This window comes from Pseudochaenichthys georgianus, chromosome 6 (genome assembly GCF_902827115.2).
Source record: "Pseudochaenichthys georgianus chromosome 6, fPseGeo1.2, whole genome shotgun sequence".
NCBI classification, from domain to species: domain Eukaryota; kingdom Metazoa; phylum Chordata; class Actinopteri; order Perciformes; family Channichthyidae; genus Pseudochaenichthys; species Pseudochaenichthys georgianus.
The window spans coordinates 13759839-13777563 of record NC_047508.1 but is presented as its reverse complement, the minus strand read 5'-3'; the positions used below and the strand labels follow the sequence as shown (position 1 = coordinate 13777563).

General features: G+C 40.7%; 1 protein-coding gene and 1 long non-coding RNA gene across 3 annotated transcripts; one reads left to right on the top strand and one right to left on the bottom strand.

The window, feature by feature from the left end:
* Positions 1–111: 111 nt before the first annotated feature.
* fbxl9 (F-box and leucine rich repeat protein) lies at positions 112–12426 on the bottom strand. 2 transcript variants are annotated; one of them, XM_034084336.2, is made up of 12 exons: positions 12098–12426; positions 10175–10276; positions 9867–10001; positions 8662–8841; positions 5421–5726; positions 5056–5272; positions 4366–4523; positions 4050–4265; positions 3716–3928; positions 3421–3638; positions 2518–2657; positions 112–1599 (listed from the first exon to the last, which is right to left on the bottom strand). In XM_034084336.2, exons 1-12 carry the CDS (start codon positions 12149–12151, stop codon positions 1571–1573), a joined length of 1968 nt encoding a protein of 655 aa, XP_033940227.1. In that variant the 5' UTR covers positions 12152–12426; the 3' UTR covers positions 112–1570. The 2 variants fall into 2 exon arrangements, with proteins under 2 accessions (XP_033940227.1, XP_071059565.1); XM_071203464.1 differs by lacking the exon at positions 112–1599 and having other exon boundaries at positions 2148–2657.
* On the top strand, positions 7476–11422 carry LOC139434047 (uncharacterized). The gene is made up of 3 exons (XR_011643442.1): positions 7476–8019; positions 9873–9990; positions 10167–11422. It is a non-coding gene; the product is annotated as an uncharacterized lncRNA (long non-coding RNA).
* Positions 12427–17725: the final 5299 nt, after the last annotated feature.

The window sequence follows — 17725 nt, the reverse complement described above, 5'->3', positions numbered from 1 at the left end:
CACCATCACTTTCCCTCTGCAGTGCAAATGGCCCTCTGTAACAAATATCCACTTTATCACACACTTTGGAATAAACACTTTGATTTATACTGAAAATAAAACAAGCATGTGTTTGTGTTTTAGTCATCGCATAATAGCCAACATTTGACTACTATGCTGATTGTTTATTTCCCATCTTTACAGTCTATAATTCCTCCTCGGGCATAGTGCAGCAGACAGTGTTACAACAGTACAACATTATTCAACATAGCACACTATAAAGGGATGAACTGCTATTATGGTAAGCTTTTAGTATCCAGTTATCACAGGTAATGTCCAGATTTTCATTAGAAAATAATAAAGACGTCATGCTTATTACCTCAGATAAACGGGCAGTTTAAAAACTTTAAATTTATTTTAAATGGAGGCTGCAAGCACTGCTGACATGTTAAAGGTCCCACGTCATGCTTTTCCGGTTATTACCCGTCCCCTTGTGTTATGTAGCTTTTTCTGCATGTAAACGGTGTGCAGAGTCACAAACCCTCAAAGTGCACCCTGTAGCGAGTAAAACTCTAACACAGAAAAGACCCGTCTAGCTGCCCCAGAACGCCTCGTTGGACATTTCTCTTTTTCCATTGTTTGCTTCCTGAGTATGGTGACGTGACCTAACCCAGGTCCAAATGGACCAATCCGTGGAGCTCCTCACACACACTCAGCCTTATCTTTTCTCAGCCGCGGCTCCGCCTAGCTGTGAGTGTGTGTGTGTGTGTGTGTGTTTGTTTTCAGGCTGAATTCCACGGAGTCTCGCAGACCCCACGCAGCAACCAGGAAACAATATCAGTAACCCAGCTCACACTGGCCGCTCCGGTGCAGCGAGCCCCGCAACGTCCCACCAACACGGCACCCAGACCCCACGCAGCATTCTCATCTGTTTGTCATTTTCTGGTTGCTAATAAACGCCATGGTAACACATAATCACACATCAGAGCACAGTGGGAGGGGGGGGGCAGGAGCTCCAACAAGCCGTTTAGGACAGAGAGTGAATACACAGACTATACAGAGATGCTGTACGAGAAACCAATGTGAGTTTGGAACATTGAACAATGTAAATCTATTCTAGTAGACCTTAACAATGGAATTATGATCAGTAGAAATGGCCACGACATGGGACCTTTAAGGAAAGCCATTTCAGAAGAGACCATGCTAAATAAGTTATTGGCCTTAATTCTGGTCTAAAAGTTGAAAATATTTAAGGACACCTATTTCACTTCATATCAATCTTTCCTCCTACTTTAGCAACACAGATACGTTATTTTAAGAAATAATTATTCTCCTGTTTTGTTATAAATAAATTATCAAGAAAATGAAAAACACCTTACAGTCAGTGTGAGCTTTAAAAAGACCGTCTTCAGCTGCTCAAAACAACATAAATGTGCTCATGTCAAGCAACAGGAGAAATGTAAGAATTTAAAATAGGAAATATATAATTACATTTTTATATAAAAAATGTGCGAAATATCAACAAAATGATTTCTTATAGCTTTTATATATTATTTCCTACCTTACCTTCAACTATGCAAGTCTTTCTGAGTTACTTTTTACGATAACAGGACCTTGTTTCTGCAAGACAATTAAAACAAAAAGCAAAATATGATTTATTGTGAGCATTATTTCCTTCAAACTGGCAGCTGTGTCTCAGTTTGCAGGGTTTCTCTTGGTGTTAACAGATCCATGTAGACTAGAGGGAAGTATGTTTTCAGTCAGTTGTCTCCACCCTGTCTAGTTATTTTTGACGCCACGCAGAACAACAAATATTAGTATTTTCCACATTAGCGGTGAGAGACAGCAAGCGCATTTCGTGGCATCTGCAGGCAGTGGCAAGTCCTTCCGGCATATGCCACAGATGCCACAACTTGCCGAGGCATCTGCCGCTGCTCAACGGGAGTTGCCACAAGATGCCAGAGTAAGAGAAGGTTTACTGTAGCTGCCACTCGCCTTCCGTGGCAAATGCTGCTATTTAAACAGCGACATTTTACACGATAAATACGGGTAAATAGCAGCATTTGCCACGGAAGGCGAGTGGCAGCTACCGTAAACGTTCTCTTACTCTGGCATCTTGTGGCAACTCCCGTTGAGCAGCGGCAGATGCCTCGGCAAGTTGTGGCATCTGTGGAAAATGCCGGAAGTACTTGCCACAGCTACCACAGAGTAGCGGCCTCTGTGGCATATGCCGAAAGGACTTGCCACTGCCTGCAGATGCCACGAAATGAGCCAGGCCCTGCTGTTAGAGGTACCTCTCTCACACTGAAGACACTTTTATAAACTCACTAACAGGGTGACGTTCAGGAGACAAGCTGCTCCCATAGTACACACACACACACACACACACACACTTTTCCTTCAGTTCTTGTGCAAATTGCTCAAATGTGCAAAACTCATGGAGCATTCTTTGGTGAGCAGGTTTTTGTCTCTGAAAAAGGACACGTGGTCTTCCAGGACATTCAGTCAGTCAGAATGTAAGGGATATATCAGCCCCACCTATGAATTTGTGGTGGACATTCTCCAAGAAGGGCAGCCTGGATTGAAGGAGGTCCACCGTTGTTGGTGAGATGTTTTTGCACCTTGAGATGTCGAGTGTTTGCAGGCGGTCACAGTGCTGCAGCAGGAGGAACAGAGACCTGCAGGAGCAAAGGTCAAGAGATCAGGAAGCAATCCTTCAAAATACAAACTTCATATCTTCCCCAAAGCCTGGTTTATCAATCTAGAGAGACATCGGATGTTTGTCTAACTTCTCTTCAATATAATGGAACTAGATGGCCCTTGCGTGTGGTTCTCAAAGCGCCAAAACAATACATTTTTTTCAGAAACCATGACCCGGTTACTCAAAATAACCCACTGACGTTGTTGTGAGCAGTTTCATTTAGGAACTATTTTCTCTCTACTAACCAAACTGTATCACCATCAGGAAGCGTGCATCTATTTAGACAGCTAACATTAAAGCTCAGCTGAAGAAGACAACATGTACATGTGAGTAGATGCACCCAGAACACTCTGAAACCTAGAACACATATATCATTTGATAAACAGAACTACAGGTAAAAGGAAAAATATCTTTTTTCAACATTAGAAGCTTCCTTTTGGCTCTTTTCTTCATGCAAATGTCCCCTCTGTGGGACATTTGCATGAAGAAAAGAGCCAAAGGAAGCTTAATATTACCCAAGGAGCATGCATTAAAAAATATTAAAGATACAAAACAAAGATTACACAATTTACAAAGTACACATCCTGTATTAGTTCTGAGATATACCAGCCAGGTATATATTGCACAGTTATTAATGGCATATATATATATATATATATATTGCACATAATTGGTATTGCAATTGGACTGTCCCATTATTTAAGGGGAAACAGACACACATAGAGTTTGGTGCCGCTCACCTGTCAGTGATGTTGCTGCAGCCGGAGAGGTAGAGGTGCTGCAGCCGGTGGAGGTACGGCGCAGCTTGAGCCACTCCGCGGTCGCTGATGCCCGGGCAGTGGTTCAGGGCCAGGCTGGTGAGGCTGCGGCAGTGCCAGGCCACCGAGGCCAAGCTGGCGTCCGTGATCTCCGGAAGCATGGAGAGCGACAGGCGACGAAGGTCTGGGTAACGCAGCACCTGAGGAGAGGAGAGACATTATTATCTCCTGTATTCCTGCACCAAACTAAAACATGTGGCTCTCCTCCGCCCCCCACCTGGGTGATGCTGCTGTCGGTGAGCTTGGGGCAGGCGGAGAGGTCCAGCTCCTGCAGCCTGTTCAGAGCTAACAGAGACGCTCCAGCTTGCTGCTTGAACTGCTGCAGGTCATTCTGCGTCACCAGCTTGGGTTTCTCCTCAAAGGGTAAACGCGGAGGCTGGAAGAAACCCATGTTGCCGAAAGTCCGGGTGAAGCTCGGACCCTTATCTGCCTGTTGAGAAAAGACAAGAAAAGACAATTAAAGGCATAGTTTGGAACATTTAAAGTGTAATTTAATGATTTAGACATCCCCATTTTGGAGAAGCCACAATTTTCTAACACGTGCTTCTTACCGTCTCCTGGTCAGGCTCACATTTGGTTGCTTCCACCATCCCCAGCAGACCCCAATCTGTGATTTCTTTACACAAGCCCAGCCGCAGAACCACCAGCCCCTGCAGGTAAGTGGCTATAGCTCGCACAGACAGGTCAGTCACATTAACACACAATGTCAAGTCCAGCTCACGGAGGGTATTCCCCAGAAGCTGTGTGAGAGAGAAAACTGCAAAATCCTGAAGACAGAGACAGAGACAACGTTATTTGTAAATGACAGACTTACATGTTAAAACACACAGAAATACAGCCTCATACTGTCACTGTCCACTGACTGACCCGTATGTAGGTGCAGCTCTTGAGGCTCAGTGTGTCCAGCTGTGCTCGGGCAGTGGTGCATCCTGTCAGGCCTTTCACTATCTCTGTCCCGCTGACGTGCAGACACTCAGACAGGTCCAGACTCCTCAGGGAGGACACTGACAGTAATTCAGCGAGGCCTGTGCCGACACAAAATCATCTCTTTGTAAAACATTTTCCAACAGACAGAATTCTAGGGTAGTTGATGTGTAATTAATTTTATTTAGTTTCCATCCAGTTTTGCATGAAGTTTGTTTTACATTAAAATAACAAATCAATTAATCAATGTAATTGTTGTTAACAGAAAGGAACGTAAACTCAGAAGGAATGTATTTGTATTTTTCTGTTAATGTGTAAGAATATTTTCTTCCTTGACTATTAGTGAGTTTATTCCTGGTAATTTATTTGACTTGAAAAGTAAAACAGTTTCTGTAACATAGTGTCTTATGCTGCTCAACAGCAATCCATCATGGTAAATGAAGTCATGTCCAGCATGTGAGCAGTTTTCTCAATCAACATGCAGCACACTTGGGATTCCTTCATTGGACTACATTTACCATCAGCACTGTTAGGACATCCACATCAAATATGGCACATTTTTGTTTGGCTTTATTTGCAAATTCATTTTCAACTCTATGATACACACAAAAACAAAAAATACATAATTTGCACCTTTTTCAGTGATCCTCCAGTCGCGGGACAGAGAGAGCTGTGTCAGTGCCTTCAGGCCCTGAGCTACGGCCTCCACAGACCTGCTGGTCAGCTCCGTGCAGGCACTGATGTCCAGCCTCTGGAGGCTCGGCTGGTGCTTCACGAGAACTTCTATTGAGTAATCAGTCAGCTCCTTACAGCCGTGCAGACGCAGTTCCTCTAAGACCAAATCTGGAACCTGAAACAGAAGGAATATAAAGTGTAAAAAAAATCCTACAAAAAGGTGTTATCTATGAGGTGAAGCAGTTAAAACGTTTTATCTTCAAAGAATGTAAGGACCACTCAAGTAATAGAGAAGCTGCAGCAGAGCCAGGAGGTAATCCCACCTGTGCAACAGTGCGTAGTGAATCGGGTGTGATGGAGGTTCTGCTGAGGTCCAAAGCTACGAGAGTCCATCTCTGCTCCGTTACCAACCTCTTCAAGTTCCTCAGTGACAGCAGTGCTGACGAATCCTTAACAGCCCCCGCTGGGCACCCTCGATACAGGTCGAACTCAAAGGCGATATAGCAGCCGGCCAGCGAGAGGCGGCGTAGGCCAGGGGTACAGCTGGTGAGCCGGTTGAAGGTGAGGTCGGAGAGGTAGCGCAGGTCAGACAGGTCCAGCTCCTCCAGACCAGACAGAGCTGACCTCACCTGGAACAACAAGATGGAGTTTGACCTGAAAGCCTTACTACGTTTACAATTAGTATGAAAGGTTACATTTATCAACTTTTACTGAGGGGAAACACCCATCTGTTAGTCACCATGATTGCAATTATAATCACTGCAGATGTTCTTATTCCCCAGGGCACTACTGTCTACAGAGAGACTAACACTAGCAGAGCTACACAGGCCAAAATGTAGGAGAAAGCAAAACCTAATACTGCTTCAAAGACAGAGAGCAGAAAAACTGCGCAAAAAAGGTTTAAAGTTTGCTGACTCACATATTTTATACAAAGATAAATGACTTTATTTGCTATCAAACATAATATAATTGTATTAGTTTATAATGTATTATACTTAAACATGTGATTTAAAGTAGCTTAACCACAAAAACATGTCAGTAATTCCACTAGATTCAAAAGCTAACATGGCAGTAGCTGTAACTTTGCTAAGCTAGCTTTAGCAGAAGCTAGGTTGGGGTTTTATCTTCACCATGACAACATTTAGCATGTGTCTTATTTAGCTATGTGGAATAAAACACTGAGATACCAAGATGTTGGTTATTCAAAATATTAGTTTTTATTAATGTGATTACATTAAGGTTTAGCTCAGGCTAGCAGTGGCTACCTCGCAAACTAGCTGCTGTCTCTTTGCTACAGAGGGTTCAGTCAGTGCAGATTCCAAATTGGCTGCTATATTTACATGTCATTTTCATCTTCACATCACAGGGATTTTCTTCTTTTTTTCTACATGGTAAACTTTCTTCTTCCATGTACAGTAAATAGATTGGTTAACTGACTAACACTGCATGCCAGATGGTACTGCCACACTTCCTCTACACAGTGTAGTTTCATGGGGGCTGGTTAGTGACCTACATTCTGCAGTAATTAACCAGTCCATTTAATAAACCAGTAAATAAGTAAAGCTGGACAATGTAGCACTAAAACTAAGCAATGTAATAACATAAAGAGATGTTTGTTCAAGATTGTGCAGCAGAAAGATGTGAAAACAACACAACTGCTGGTGACAACTGATATGAAGTCCTGAATATTTACCAAGGGATGTGTAAGAAAATAACAAATGAGGAAATATTAGTTACTGAATTATTCTTAATAAAGCAATCAATACTAGATAATGGACTTTCTTGACACCAGACTGCAAAATAATATGTTAAATAATCAGCATCGAAACATAAGCTCAACTCTGATATCAACTCTAAATAAAGTGGTACAACCTGTTGAGAGCTTCATAGTATGAAGTAAATACTTAAAATGCAAGTTAATTATAAATCATATATGATCAATCATATTCTTGTATGAACCCATAATGAGAATGCTTCTTGATGGTTTTTGAATATGTATGTATGCTTACAATTTTAGTTGTTGCCGTTTGATAACTTTGCGTTTTAAAAAGAGGGTGTTGAGAGCTTCATAGTATGTTGAATACTTAAAACGAAAGTTAGTTATAATCAAATATAATCAATTATATTCTTGTATAACCCACAATGAAAATGCTTCATATTTGGGGTTTTTCTATATTTACAGCATAAACAAAACAAAGTGGTTTGTTTAGTTGAGTGTAAGGCCTATGATTTATGCCCTACTCTCTGATAAGAGAGTAGGCAGGTTCTTTCCTCTCCTCTCACAGCAGGGAGGGGGGCTCCGGACTTAAGGAGAAACACATGGAGGCCTCAAAAGGGTGGTTATGTCATAGCCATAGAATATGTCTAGTCATGTTTTGTTTTACACAAACTTGGGAAGGTGTGTCTTATGCCAGAGCCAATAGAATATGTTGGTTGGGTATAGAGGAGGTGTTTGTGGGTTTTCTATCTGGTTTTTTGAGCATAAAAAGACTGGCTTTTTTGGATTTCGTCGGGAGAGAGGGGGAAACCCCTGGTATACTCTCTCCCGGTAAGCTCTGGCCCTCAGAGCTGGGTTAGATGGCTCTCGGTAAGATATACCTGGAAGACGTTGTTAGGACGTACAGGATACATATAACTAATGGTTAGACTCTACCTGGAAGACGTTGTTAGGACGTACAGGATACATATAACTAATGGTTAGACTCTACCCGGAAGGCGTACGCACGGGAATAAAATGAATATGAATTAAGGTTTTAGATAAAAAATATAACCCCAGCATGATATGTTTTGTATGATTATAATGTGTTAAAAGGTAAAGACTTTGTATTGGTTTGGACCTATTTTTCTTCAAATAAACTGATCTCACCTTTTGGATTGGGACGACTAAAAAGAACATCTGTGCTCTCCTCCCCTGCTTCAAAGGTAAGACTGCACCCTGCCACACACACGTAGGTAGGAACACACCCCATTTACTGATATCAAAATCCTTCGGGATCGCTTAAACAGATTAAAAAGAGTTGTCTGAATAGAAACAGCAGTTAATTGAACCTGGTTCTTCGGGGAGTTAGTAGAGGTGAGATCTTGCTGACGTTGGTGGATCTGAGCCAAGCAGTAAACTTACATAGACTCAGTAACTTCGGTCAGGTCAATTAGTAGGTCAGAGTAATTTACCGGAATAAATGATCAGGACCTCACCTACTCTAAACAAACCCAATAGCTTATCTCTTCCTTCTTCCCCCTCGATACGGGTCAAACTCAAAGGCGATATGGCAGCCGGCCAGCGAGAGGCGGCGGGGCGAGGCTTCTTCTTACATATTTCATTAGCTTGACTTTAAACAAATGCACCATTACTTCATTAAAGCCTTACTATTGCTGTATACGTTTGGATCCCCCTAAAAAAAGTCAAACGGACAGGGTTCGAATCCAACCCACAGCCCTTAGCCGCATTTAATTTCCTTCCTTCTGTCTTCTTTCATTTCTCTTTAGCTGTTTTATCAAATATAGGCCAAAGCACATTTTACAGAAAAAAAGAATCCCACATTTAGAGAATAGAGTATATAATACCTGGTGTCTGTGCTCCTCTCTGGAGAGGAAAGCCCCAGACATGAAGAGGCTGTCCAGACCCCTGAGGTCCAGCCTGCGGAGGGAGGTGAGGCGGGGGAGGAGGCTCAGCAGAGAGGCCTCTGTTATACTGCTGCCGGGCAGGGCCAAGCTCTCCAGCTTAGAGCCCAAACACAAACCCACCTGAAGGAAGAGACAATCACATAAGAAAGAAAAAAGAAACAGGTTGGCACTTGGGAACGAAGAGACAAGCGTGGCAAGAGAACAGAGAGTTGAATTTACTATCTGCTGGATAGGACCTTTTTATGGGAGTTTGATGGGTAATCAAAATGATTAGAGTGATACAATGCAAACACTCAGGTTTCAAATCATATTTCTGGCTGACTGCAATGTGAGCCTTTGAGCATTTTTAGCCAGATGATGTTGAGGATGAATACAATCCAAACAACTTTGGTTTGCTCAGTGGTTTTTTAAATGGCTCTCACATAAGCCCTTGAGGTAGTGAAAATGTCTGGACCTATGACAAATCGTGTGATCATTTTAAGTGAAAATACAACGCTAGTCCTATCAGGGTTCACATGACAACAGCAATAAAGTTCCCAAAACAAAAGCTACTGTTTTAGTAGAGAAGGATGGCTTGTCTATTAGAAATACTCAGCAATTATATATTTCATCCATCCAAATCTGCTCCCAATTGTTCTCCTTTGGCCTTAGTCACAGTGACTCCACCCAATTGTTGGGTCATTTTGAACCCTCCAGTAACGCATCTTGGCCCGTGGTCATCTTGTCTATTTTCAACTACAAATGTGACAAGAGGATACAGTAAAGTAAAAACTGAATGCCAAAAAAAGATCTATTTTACTGCAAATGGGACCTTAATTTATTATTGGTCATCAGGATGTAATAAAGAACACTTGAAACTAACAATTGAAGCCATCAAAATGTTACCGAGTCAATAAATGAAGCTAGAAGAAGGGTCATTCTCTCATAGACTTCTATACAACCAGATACATTGCTTCCTGCTGGATATTAGAAAGTATGCAGGTTAAGGAACTTCCACTTTTTGGATTCGGGGGACATTTTCTCTTGACCATTAAGAGCGACTTATTTTCGGTTAATACGGAAGCTACAGGTGTTCTTCAGTTAACACCTGCACACATCCTAACCCAACGAGTAAAGACTTTTTTAATCATGTGAGCATACTGTACCTCCAGGAGCAGTGACCTGGACATGCTGAACCCATCGAGCTGTTTGATAATCAGACTGCAGCGGGACTTCCTTCCCAGACCCTTGATCAGCTCCAGGGACGAGGCTGAAGCCGGGAAGCTGAAGGTGAGGTTCTTCTGCACAGAGAGAAACAAACAGAGAGGGGGAGTGGAGTTTACTTTGCCCCAAAGCTTTACACACTCATCAGTCATGCAGATCCTTACACAGTCACTTTTCAAATAGTTAACACCCTGTTTTATAAGTATGCACAATACCGATTCATCATACTTTATTCCCTGAAGCTAATTACCTGAAAGTGGAAGTCCTGACTGGCGTAGTACCAGCTGCGGCAGACCAGCGAGGCATCCTTCCTGTCTGAAGCGTGAAGAAAGCTCTGGATGTAAACTATGATCTGAGGACAGAAATACAACGTTAGATTACATTCAAATGTGTTGATCCTGGAAGAGGAAATCCACCCCAGGGTCACTTGACAGTATTTATTCCCTCAAAAGACAGCATTGCATGACTGAATGACATAATGTCATTTGACAAGAATAGCAATGTCATAACACGCCCTAATCCACCAGCAAAGGACTTCTGCTCTACTGAGACCCGGGAATTGACTTATGGCCTCTGCCAGGGACACGGCACTGAGGCCTTTATTACAAAACCCCATGCATACAGCCTGTTTGAGTGAGGTTCTGTGAAAATGTAAACCTTGGCTTTTTGGGAGCCAGCAAAGCACATTTTCTGTCATTTCAACATTTCACATGTATGTTTTTTTATAGGGACATGAGTCTTAACTATATTATATTAAAATTCTAGAAGTGTATGATAATTTTAGCCTTTTAAAATAGCATTTTAACCTGTATCCCTTGGTGGGGACATTGGGACTTCCTTTTTCTTCATTGTATTTTCATACTTCAAAAAACAATAGACAAACGTGCAAATGCAGATTGGGTCATTCTACAGAAAAGGTGGAATCTGGGTGATACAAATCTGCTGACATATATTCCTTCTAAAAACATCTAAAACCTGTTAAATAGCAATAACTAACTCTTATCTTGATGAATCCACAACAAGTAGAGCTTAAAGTATTTTTATTTTTTTAATTATTTGTATACAAAGCTTATTTGTATAGGAATGTCGCTGGTGTTACGTGTTACCAGGAAGAAGAGTAACACCAGTGACGGTAACACCAGTGACACTTTGGAGAAAACACTACCATTTTAACAAAATGGCTGCAATGTGTCAGACCAAATATGGCTTCAGTCAATATCAAAATCGTTTAACTCTTCAATACAATACATTTTCCCATTCAAATGTTCACCCCCAGGGCTATGCAATGAGTAACACTAATGACAGACTTGAAAGACGCATGTAAAATTTGAAGATAAAATGACACCTTTAACAAACAAAGTAAGAAGTATCTGACTTTCCTTATGTCTTTGTCCACTGCACTGCCTCAAATGATCTCTTGTTACAGGAGGCACTTCAGAGACAGTACATTATTTCAAAATAAAAGCGTTTTGTGTAGCAGTAACACCAATGACGTAATTGTGGGTGACTGACATTTATTTGATATTATTAATAATAATTTGCGTTTTTTTTTACCATTTCAGTGTTATATTTAATGTATGTAATGTTATGTAAATATAAATTAGATTTATTTATTGAAAAAATAATCTTTTAAATTAAAACTAAAGGCTCCACTTCCATGTATGATCAAAGTGACAAGGCAGTTCCTTGAACTTGGCATTTTAAATAAATTGCAATTTACGTATAAAACCATTTTTTATTTATTTTTTATTTAGTACCATTGCAAAGACAATCTCTATTTATTCAACATATATAATGAATGTGAGTATTAGGTCAACGTCATGTATTTTGGTGTCTGCAAAAGTAAGTGACAGCACATCCACCTTTTCTGTAGAATGACCCAGTTACATTATATAAAACCTGTTAAAAGCATGCAGACTTCCTTCAGTATTACATGTATGTATTTGTGTATTACAGATTGACTATACAAAATAATGACATTTTCTTTTTGAGATATTTTCGTGATATGTTCCTTGAACCCCAGTTCTTAAATGAAGTAAAACATATAATAATTCATACATTAAAACCTTTTTTTATTCTGGGATTCAGACTAGAATAAACTGTTATGAATGTTTAAATAAACAGAAGAGTCTGTTGCATCTTCTTATTTATGTCTACTAGTACATGAACTCACCTCCAGAGGTAGCTCAGGTGTTACTATAATGTCCTCCCCATTGCAGTCTTCCATCTCAGCTTCTCCTCTGTTATTATAAACAAGTCCGCACCATCACGAGGGGCTCAGTTAGCTCTCACTGATGCTAGCTAGCTGCACAAGTAATTACCAATGCTAGCGTGTATGCTAATATCTCATGCGTATTATAAACCGTTAAATGTATCCGGAAACTGAGCAGTAATATTACCAGATCAATGGAAGCCAACAGAGGTCTGTGTTGCATGCTGTCATGTCACTAAGCTACTTTATCCTGCACTGTACAACATTTCCGTAGGCAGTCTGACTATCAGCTGAGCGAGGGAAAACACTGACGTCAGAGGGGGCGGGGCCTTGTGGTTATAATGAGTTTTTCTCATTATCTATAGTCTATGGCTTTTCTCCACCTCTCCTTTAGCTGAGCTTTTCACCTTCATAAAGTCAGTTAGTCAGTATGTTTTGACCTATGGTTTTGACCTAGATAAATGGCACTGGAGTTTCCACTGTGGTCGTTCTGAATCCATTGCAAATCAATTAATATACATACACAAATTACAAGGGTGGGAGAAGTACTAACATGTTTACTAAAGTGAACGCAGTACTTCCACAGTGTAGAAAATGTTTTCCTGCATTCAAAAGTATGAACATGCAATTATACTACACGATTTTAAGTAGGCAAACGGTAAGTAAAAGTTGCCTCCTCATAATGCAGAATGGCCCATTTTGAGACTTATTATGTATAGATAGTAGATATAGCTTTGTATTAATAATTTAAATATGTCAAGCAGCTAGTTATAAACTAAATGTTGTGGAATTAAAGTTAAATGTTTCCATCTGAGATGCAGTGAAGTAGGAGTATAAACAAAATAGATGTTGCAAGTGGGTCAAAATTGTACAGTATTATTTGATTAAATGAACATAGTTATATACAGTACCACTAGTGATGGCAGTTCTATTTCGTCCCTACTGACCGCCAGAGGCGGTGCTTTAAGGACTGGATATGTCCATCGCGCGCATGCGCAGCTCGAGTACCAATAACAACAAAGTCACCTGTGACCCGGTGTTCCGGTTTAACTGGTTCCCTGATCAACTGGTTGACAGATGTGGAGGCGTGGCCTTCGACTGAAATACACATTTCGATCGCTTCTTCTGTCGTTTACATACATCTTTTGGTATATTTGGCTGGATAGGAACACTTTGATGCACATTCAGTACCAGTGTGTGAGGTTGTGGTTACGATGACGATATCCGGACGCGAACAGCGAGGACTACAAAAAGAAAAACGAGTTGACATGGGCATGTCTGTTCAAAACATTGCGAGCTCCAATAAATCATTTAAACCAGCTATTGTTGGCAGACTTATTACTGAATATCGTTCTTAATGTGATACCAAGTCCATCTGAGACCTGTGTACACCTTCAGACAGCCTCCAAGTGAAGCACACGTTGTTTACTCACAGTTTGAAAGCAGCGTGGAGAAGTCTTCAGCTGTGTTAAACTGTGACCCTCTCAGGTAAACTGTGATTCGCCCATGGAAAATGGGATCCGCCCAGATTAAACTGTGTTACATCTTCTGTGGCTATCTACCAGCGATCATGTTTAATATGAAAGACACACACATACATCCCTTATAAAAACGGCATTCTGCAGCACTCATCCAGATAACATGTGACTGTTAACTCGTTTTGCAAAGATAGCAGCAGAAATATTTAGACTTGAAAATGCTGATGGGTCGGCAAACAATATTAGGAATCTTCTATTCCAACTACATAATATTCGGTGTCCATCGACATGAAAATAACAAAAAAGTTCATGCTGGACTCAAACCCGAGTCCCAACAGCGAAAGTCACTCCAGCCCTGCACGTTATGAGTGCGCCGCGGATCAACACGACATATTGAACCACCACACTACAACATTTTAGATTAACCTTGTTAAAAAGTTCCAGAAAAATGCAACCCGACCATCATTTATAATGTGAGCGAATGTATGTACACTTTAAGCCATAATATAGTATACTGACTGAGGTCTGTATCAAGCCTCATTAAGACCCACCGAGATCAGATATCCTTGTTTATACGGGTATCAAATCGACTCGACATCATATTAATAACGATATATGATACAAATGTAAGACTGACAACAAGAATAGTTTGTAAAGGATTTATTGACGTTAGAATTATTAACAAAGCACTTATATACTAATAACGGAATGGCTTATCTAAAGCCAGTTGAGTAGCACTTTAAATGTTTTGGCTCTATGAAACCTGATGTACTTTATGATTATGTTTTCTTCAAGTTTGTATCTTCTTGGTCTTATGCACTTATTGTAAGTCGCTTTAGATAAACGTGTCAGGTAAATGCAATGTCATGTAATGTAATTGACGTGAGTGTTTTGAACACTGTTATTTTATTTTTGATTCTCTGGGAAGTATCGTGTTGATCCGTGGCGCACTCATAACGTGCAGGGCTGGAGTGACTTTCGCTGTTGGGACTCGGGTTTGAGTCCAGCATGAACCTTTTTGTTATTTTCATGTCGATGGACACTGAATATTATGTAGTTGGAATAGAAGATTCCTAATATTGTTTGCCGAGACCAAGATTAATGACCCATCAGCATTTTCAAGTCTAAATATCCCTGCACACGCAGCAATGACATTTCTGCTGCTATCTTTGCAAAACGAGTTAACAGTCACATGTGATCTGGATGAGTGCTGCAGAATGCCGTTTTTATAAGGGATGTATGTGTGTGTCTTTCATATTAAACATGATCGCTGGTAGATAGCCACAGAAGATGTACACAGTTTAATCTGGGCGGATCCCATTTTCCCATGGGCGAATCACAGTTTACCTGAGAGGGTCACAGTTTAACACAGCTGAAGACTTCTCCACGCTGCTTTCAAACTCTGAGTAAACAACGTACGCTTCACTGGGAGGCTGTCTGAAGGTGTACACATGTCTCAGATGGACTTGGTATCACATTAGGAACGATATTCAGTGATAATTCGGGCAACAATAGCTGGTTTTAAGGATTTATTCGAGCGGATCACAGCTTAACACAGCGGAAGACTTCTCCACGCTGCTTTCAAACTGTGAGTAAACAACGTGTGCTTCACTTGGAGGCTGTCTGAAGGTGTACACAGGTCTCAGATGGACTTGGTATCACATTAAGAACGATATTCAGTAATAAGTCTGACAACAATAGCTGGTTTAAATGATTTATTGGAGCTCGCAATGTTTTGAACAGACATGCCCATGTCAACTCGTTTTTCTTTTTGTAGTCCTCGCTGTTCGCGTCCGGATATCGCCATCGTAACCACAACCTCACACACTGGTACTGAATGTGCATCAAAGTGTTCCTATCCAGCCAAATATACCAAAAGATGTATGTAAACGACAGAAGAAGCGATCGAAATGTGTATTTCAGTCGAAGGCCACGCCTCCACATCTGTCAACCAGTTGATCGGGGAACCAGTTAAACCGGAACACCGGATATCGCCATCGTAACCACAACCTCACACACTGGTACTGAATGTGCATCAAAGTGTTCCTATCCAGCCAAATATACCAAAAGATGTATGTAAACGACAGAAGAAGCGATCGAAATGTGTATTTCAGTCGAAGGCCACGCCTCCACATCTGTCAACCAGTTGATCGGGGAACCAGTTAAACCGGAACACCGGCCACGTGACACCGGCTATATCAGCCGGTGTCGTCAGAGGATCTGTTCCTTTCATCTTCTCGCTGCGTGAGAGTACCTTGGCTACATTTTTGTAGCCTACAGCCATAGGCGGTGTGTGAGGCTCAGGTTTGGGAAGGCTAAATAACTTGTTTTACCTGACACTGCCTGCCTCGGCGTCTATAGAAAAGAGATAAACTCAGTGAAAGCACGGGCACCGCCTGATCAGAGCTCAGTGTGCGGAGTTTAAATCTATTAAGTATAAAGGAAATACAGTTTAAACTGCCGTATGCAGAGAAGACGCCGACGTGTCACACTTATCATGCATATCACATCATCAATCAGATCATCGATCATATAATATCATAATCTATCATAAGCCTATATTTCCTTATCTGAGTCAGCTTCTCGAGCCGTATCTGGCCGTGCATCACCTACATTGTCACATACTGTATGCAGAAGTATTATTTTAAGCAATACATTAAGTTTGACGAAACACTCAAATCAAATGTAATTCAAGTCAGATCCACTTGTGTTTTAGACGGGGCAGTGATGTCATAAACCTGTTAATGTGCGCATTCAGCAGTGACGTGCGGTGAGGTTCATGGCTGGTGAGGCACTGACTCTTTCAGAGTCAGATTTACAATTATTATATTTTGACCTTAATCGAAATGTTCAGTTATTTTCAAAAGCTTTTTTAGTCTGATGCTTCGATTTATTTTAAACAGACCGTTCAACAAAAGAATACCCAAAATCAAAATATTGGATTGTTCTTTCTTAGTAAGATCGTATTTTCATTACAATTGGGGTCTTACCTTGACTTGAATATCCATGCTATCCTTTTGGACAACAATCTCTATTACTTCTTTGTAAAAGTCCTCTTTATGTTCCTCTAGTTTCAAAAGTCTAGTTTGTTGTTTGCAAACCAATCAATGTTGTGTAATTAACAAGGATAATCTGGTGTTTTTTAGTCGATGAGTAGTTCAGATATCACTGTAAAATCAATCGACAGTAAGGAGAATACTTACTTCCGGGTGTACAATTCTCCATTATCCAATGGGAATGGACGCTCGTAATACAATAGGGGACATGATCATTATCTTTTAAATAACGTTAACTAAAGGGAACAATCTATTTGACACAGCTGAAGCTCTGGCCTTCCTTAAAAACTAATTAATTTAATAAAAATCACAGTTGCATTACACACAATGCACTGTTTTTTGAGAACACAAATTCGTAACTAATGTAATTTTTACATTCTGACGAAAAATTTAAATTATTATGAATACAAATAAAATAATAGAAGCCTCCCGTGAGTTACTACAAGCTATAAAGTAGATTTAAAAAACGTTTTATAGAATAAAAGCTCACTGCGGGACGTTGTAGAAATGCGTGTGTGCACCACGACAAAGGAGCCTCATTAGTGCGAATGCTGTTTATGTGACCCACACAGTGTGTGATCACAATGTTATGTTTATATGTAATATCATTTTATATTACCTGTTTAACAATGGACAGCAGGGGGCAGTAGATGGCAGAGTAACACTGCCATAAAGGGGTTTGTTATTATTTACGCGTCTACCGTAAAATGTCTGACGTGATGACGGAGCTGACGTTAGCTTGCCATTCTGGCAAGACCCGCCAAACGAGGAGTAAAAGGAATTCTCTGCTCATAATTTCTCCTGTTTTACAGGTCAGTAATGTGTACAGATTGTCACAAATGTTATAAATCACAATGTCTTGAGTTTGAAGTGGTGTTTAGATGTTGTTTATTATGTTTAATGCCGTGTAGAAGACCACCCCGTGGTGGCTGTGTGTGTAATGGCGGTCGCTAGTGATGCAAGTGAATTGTTTATAGCTAAGAAGTGTTTGAGGTGTGTTTTGTATGGTCTATGGGTCCTATGGTCAGTCATAATTTAATTATTATAAATGCGTG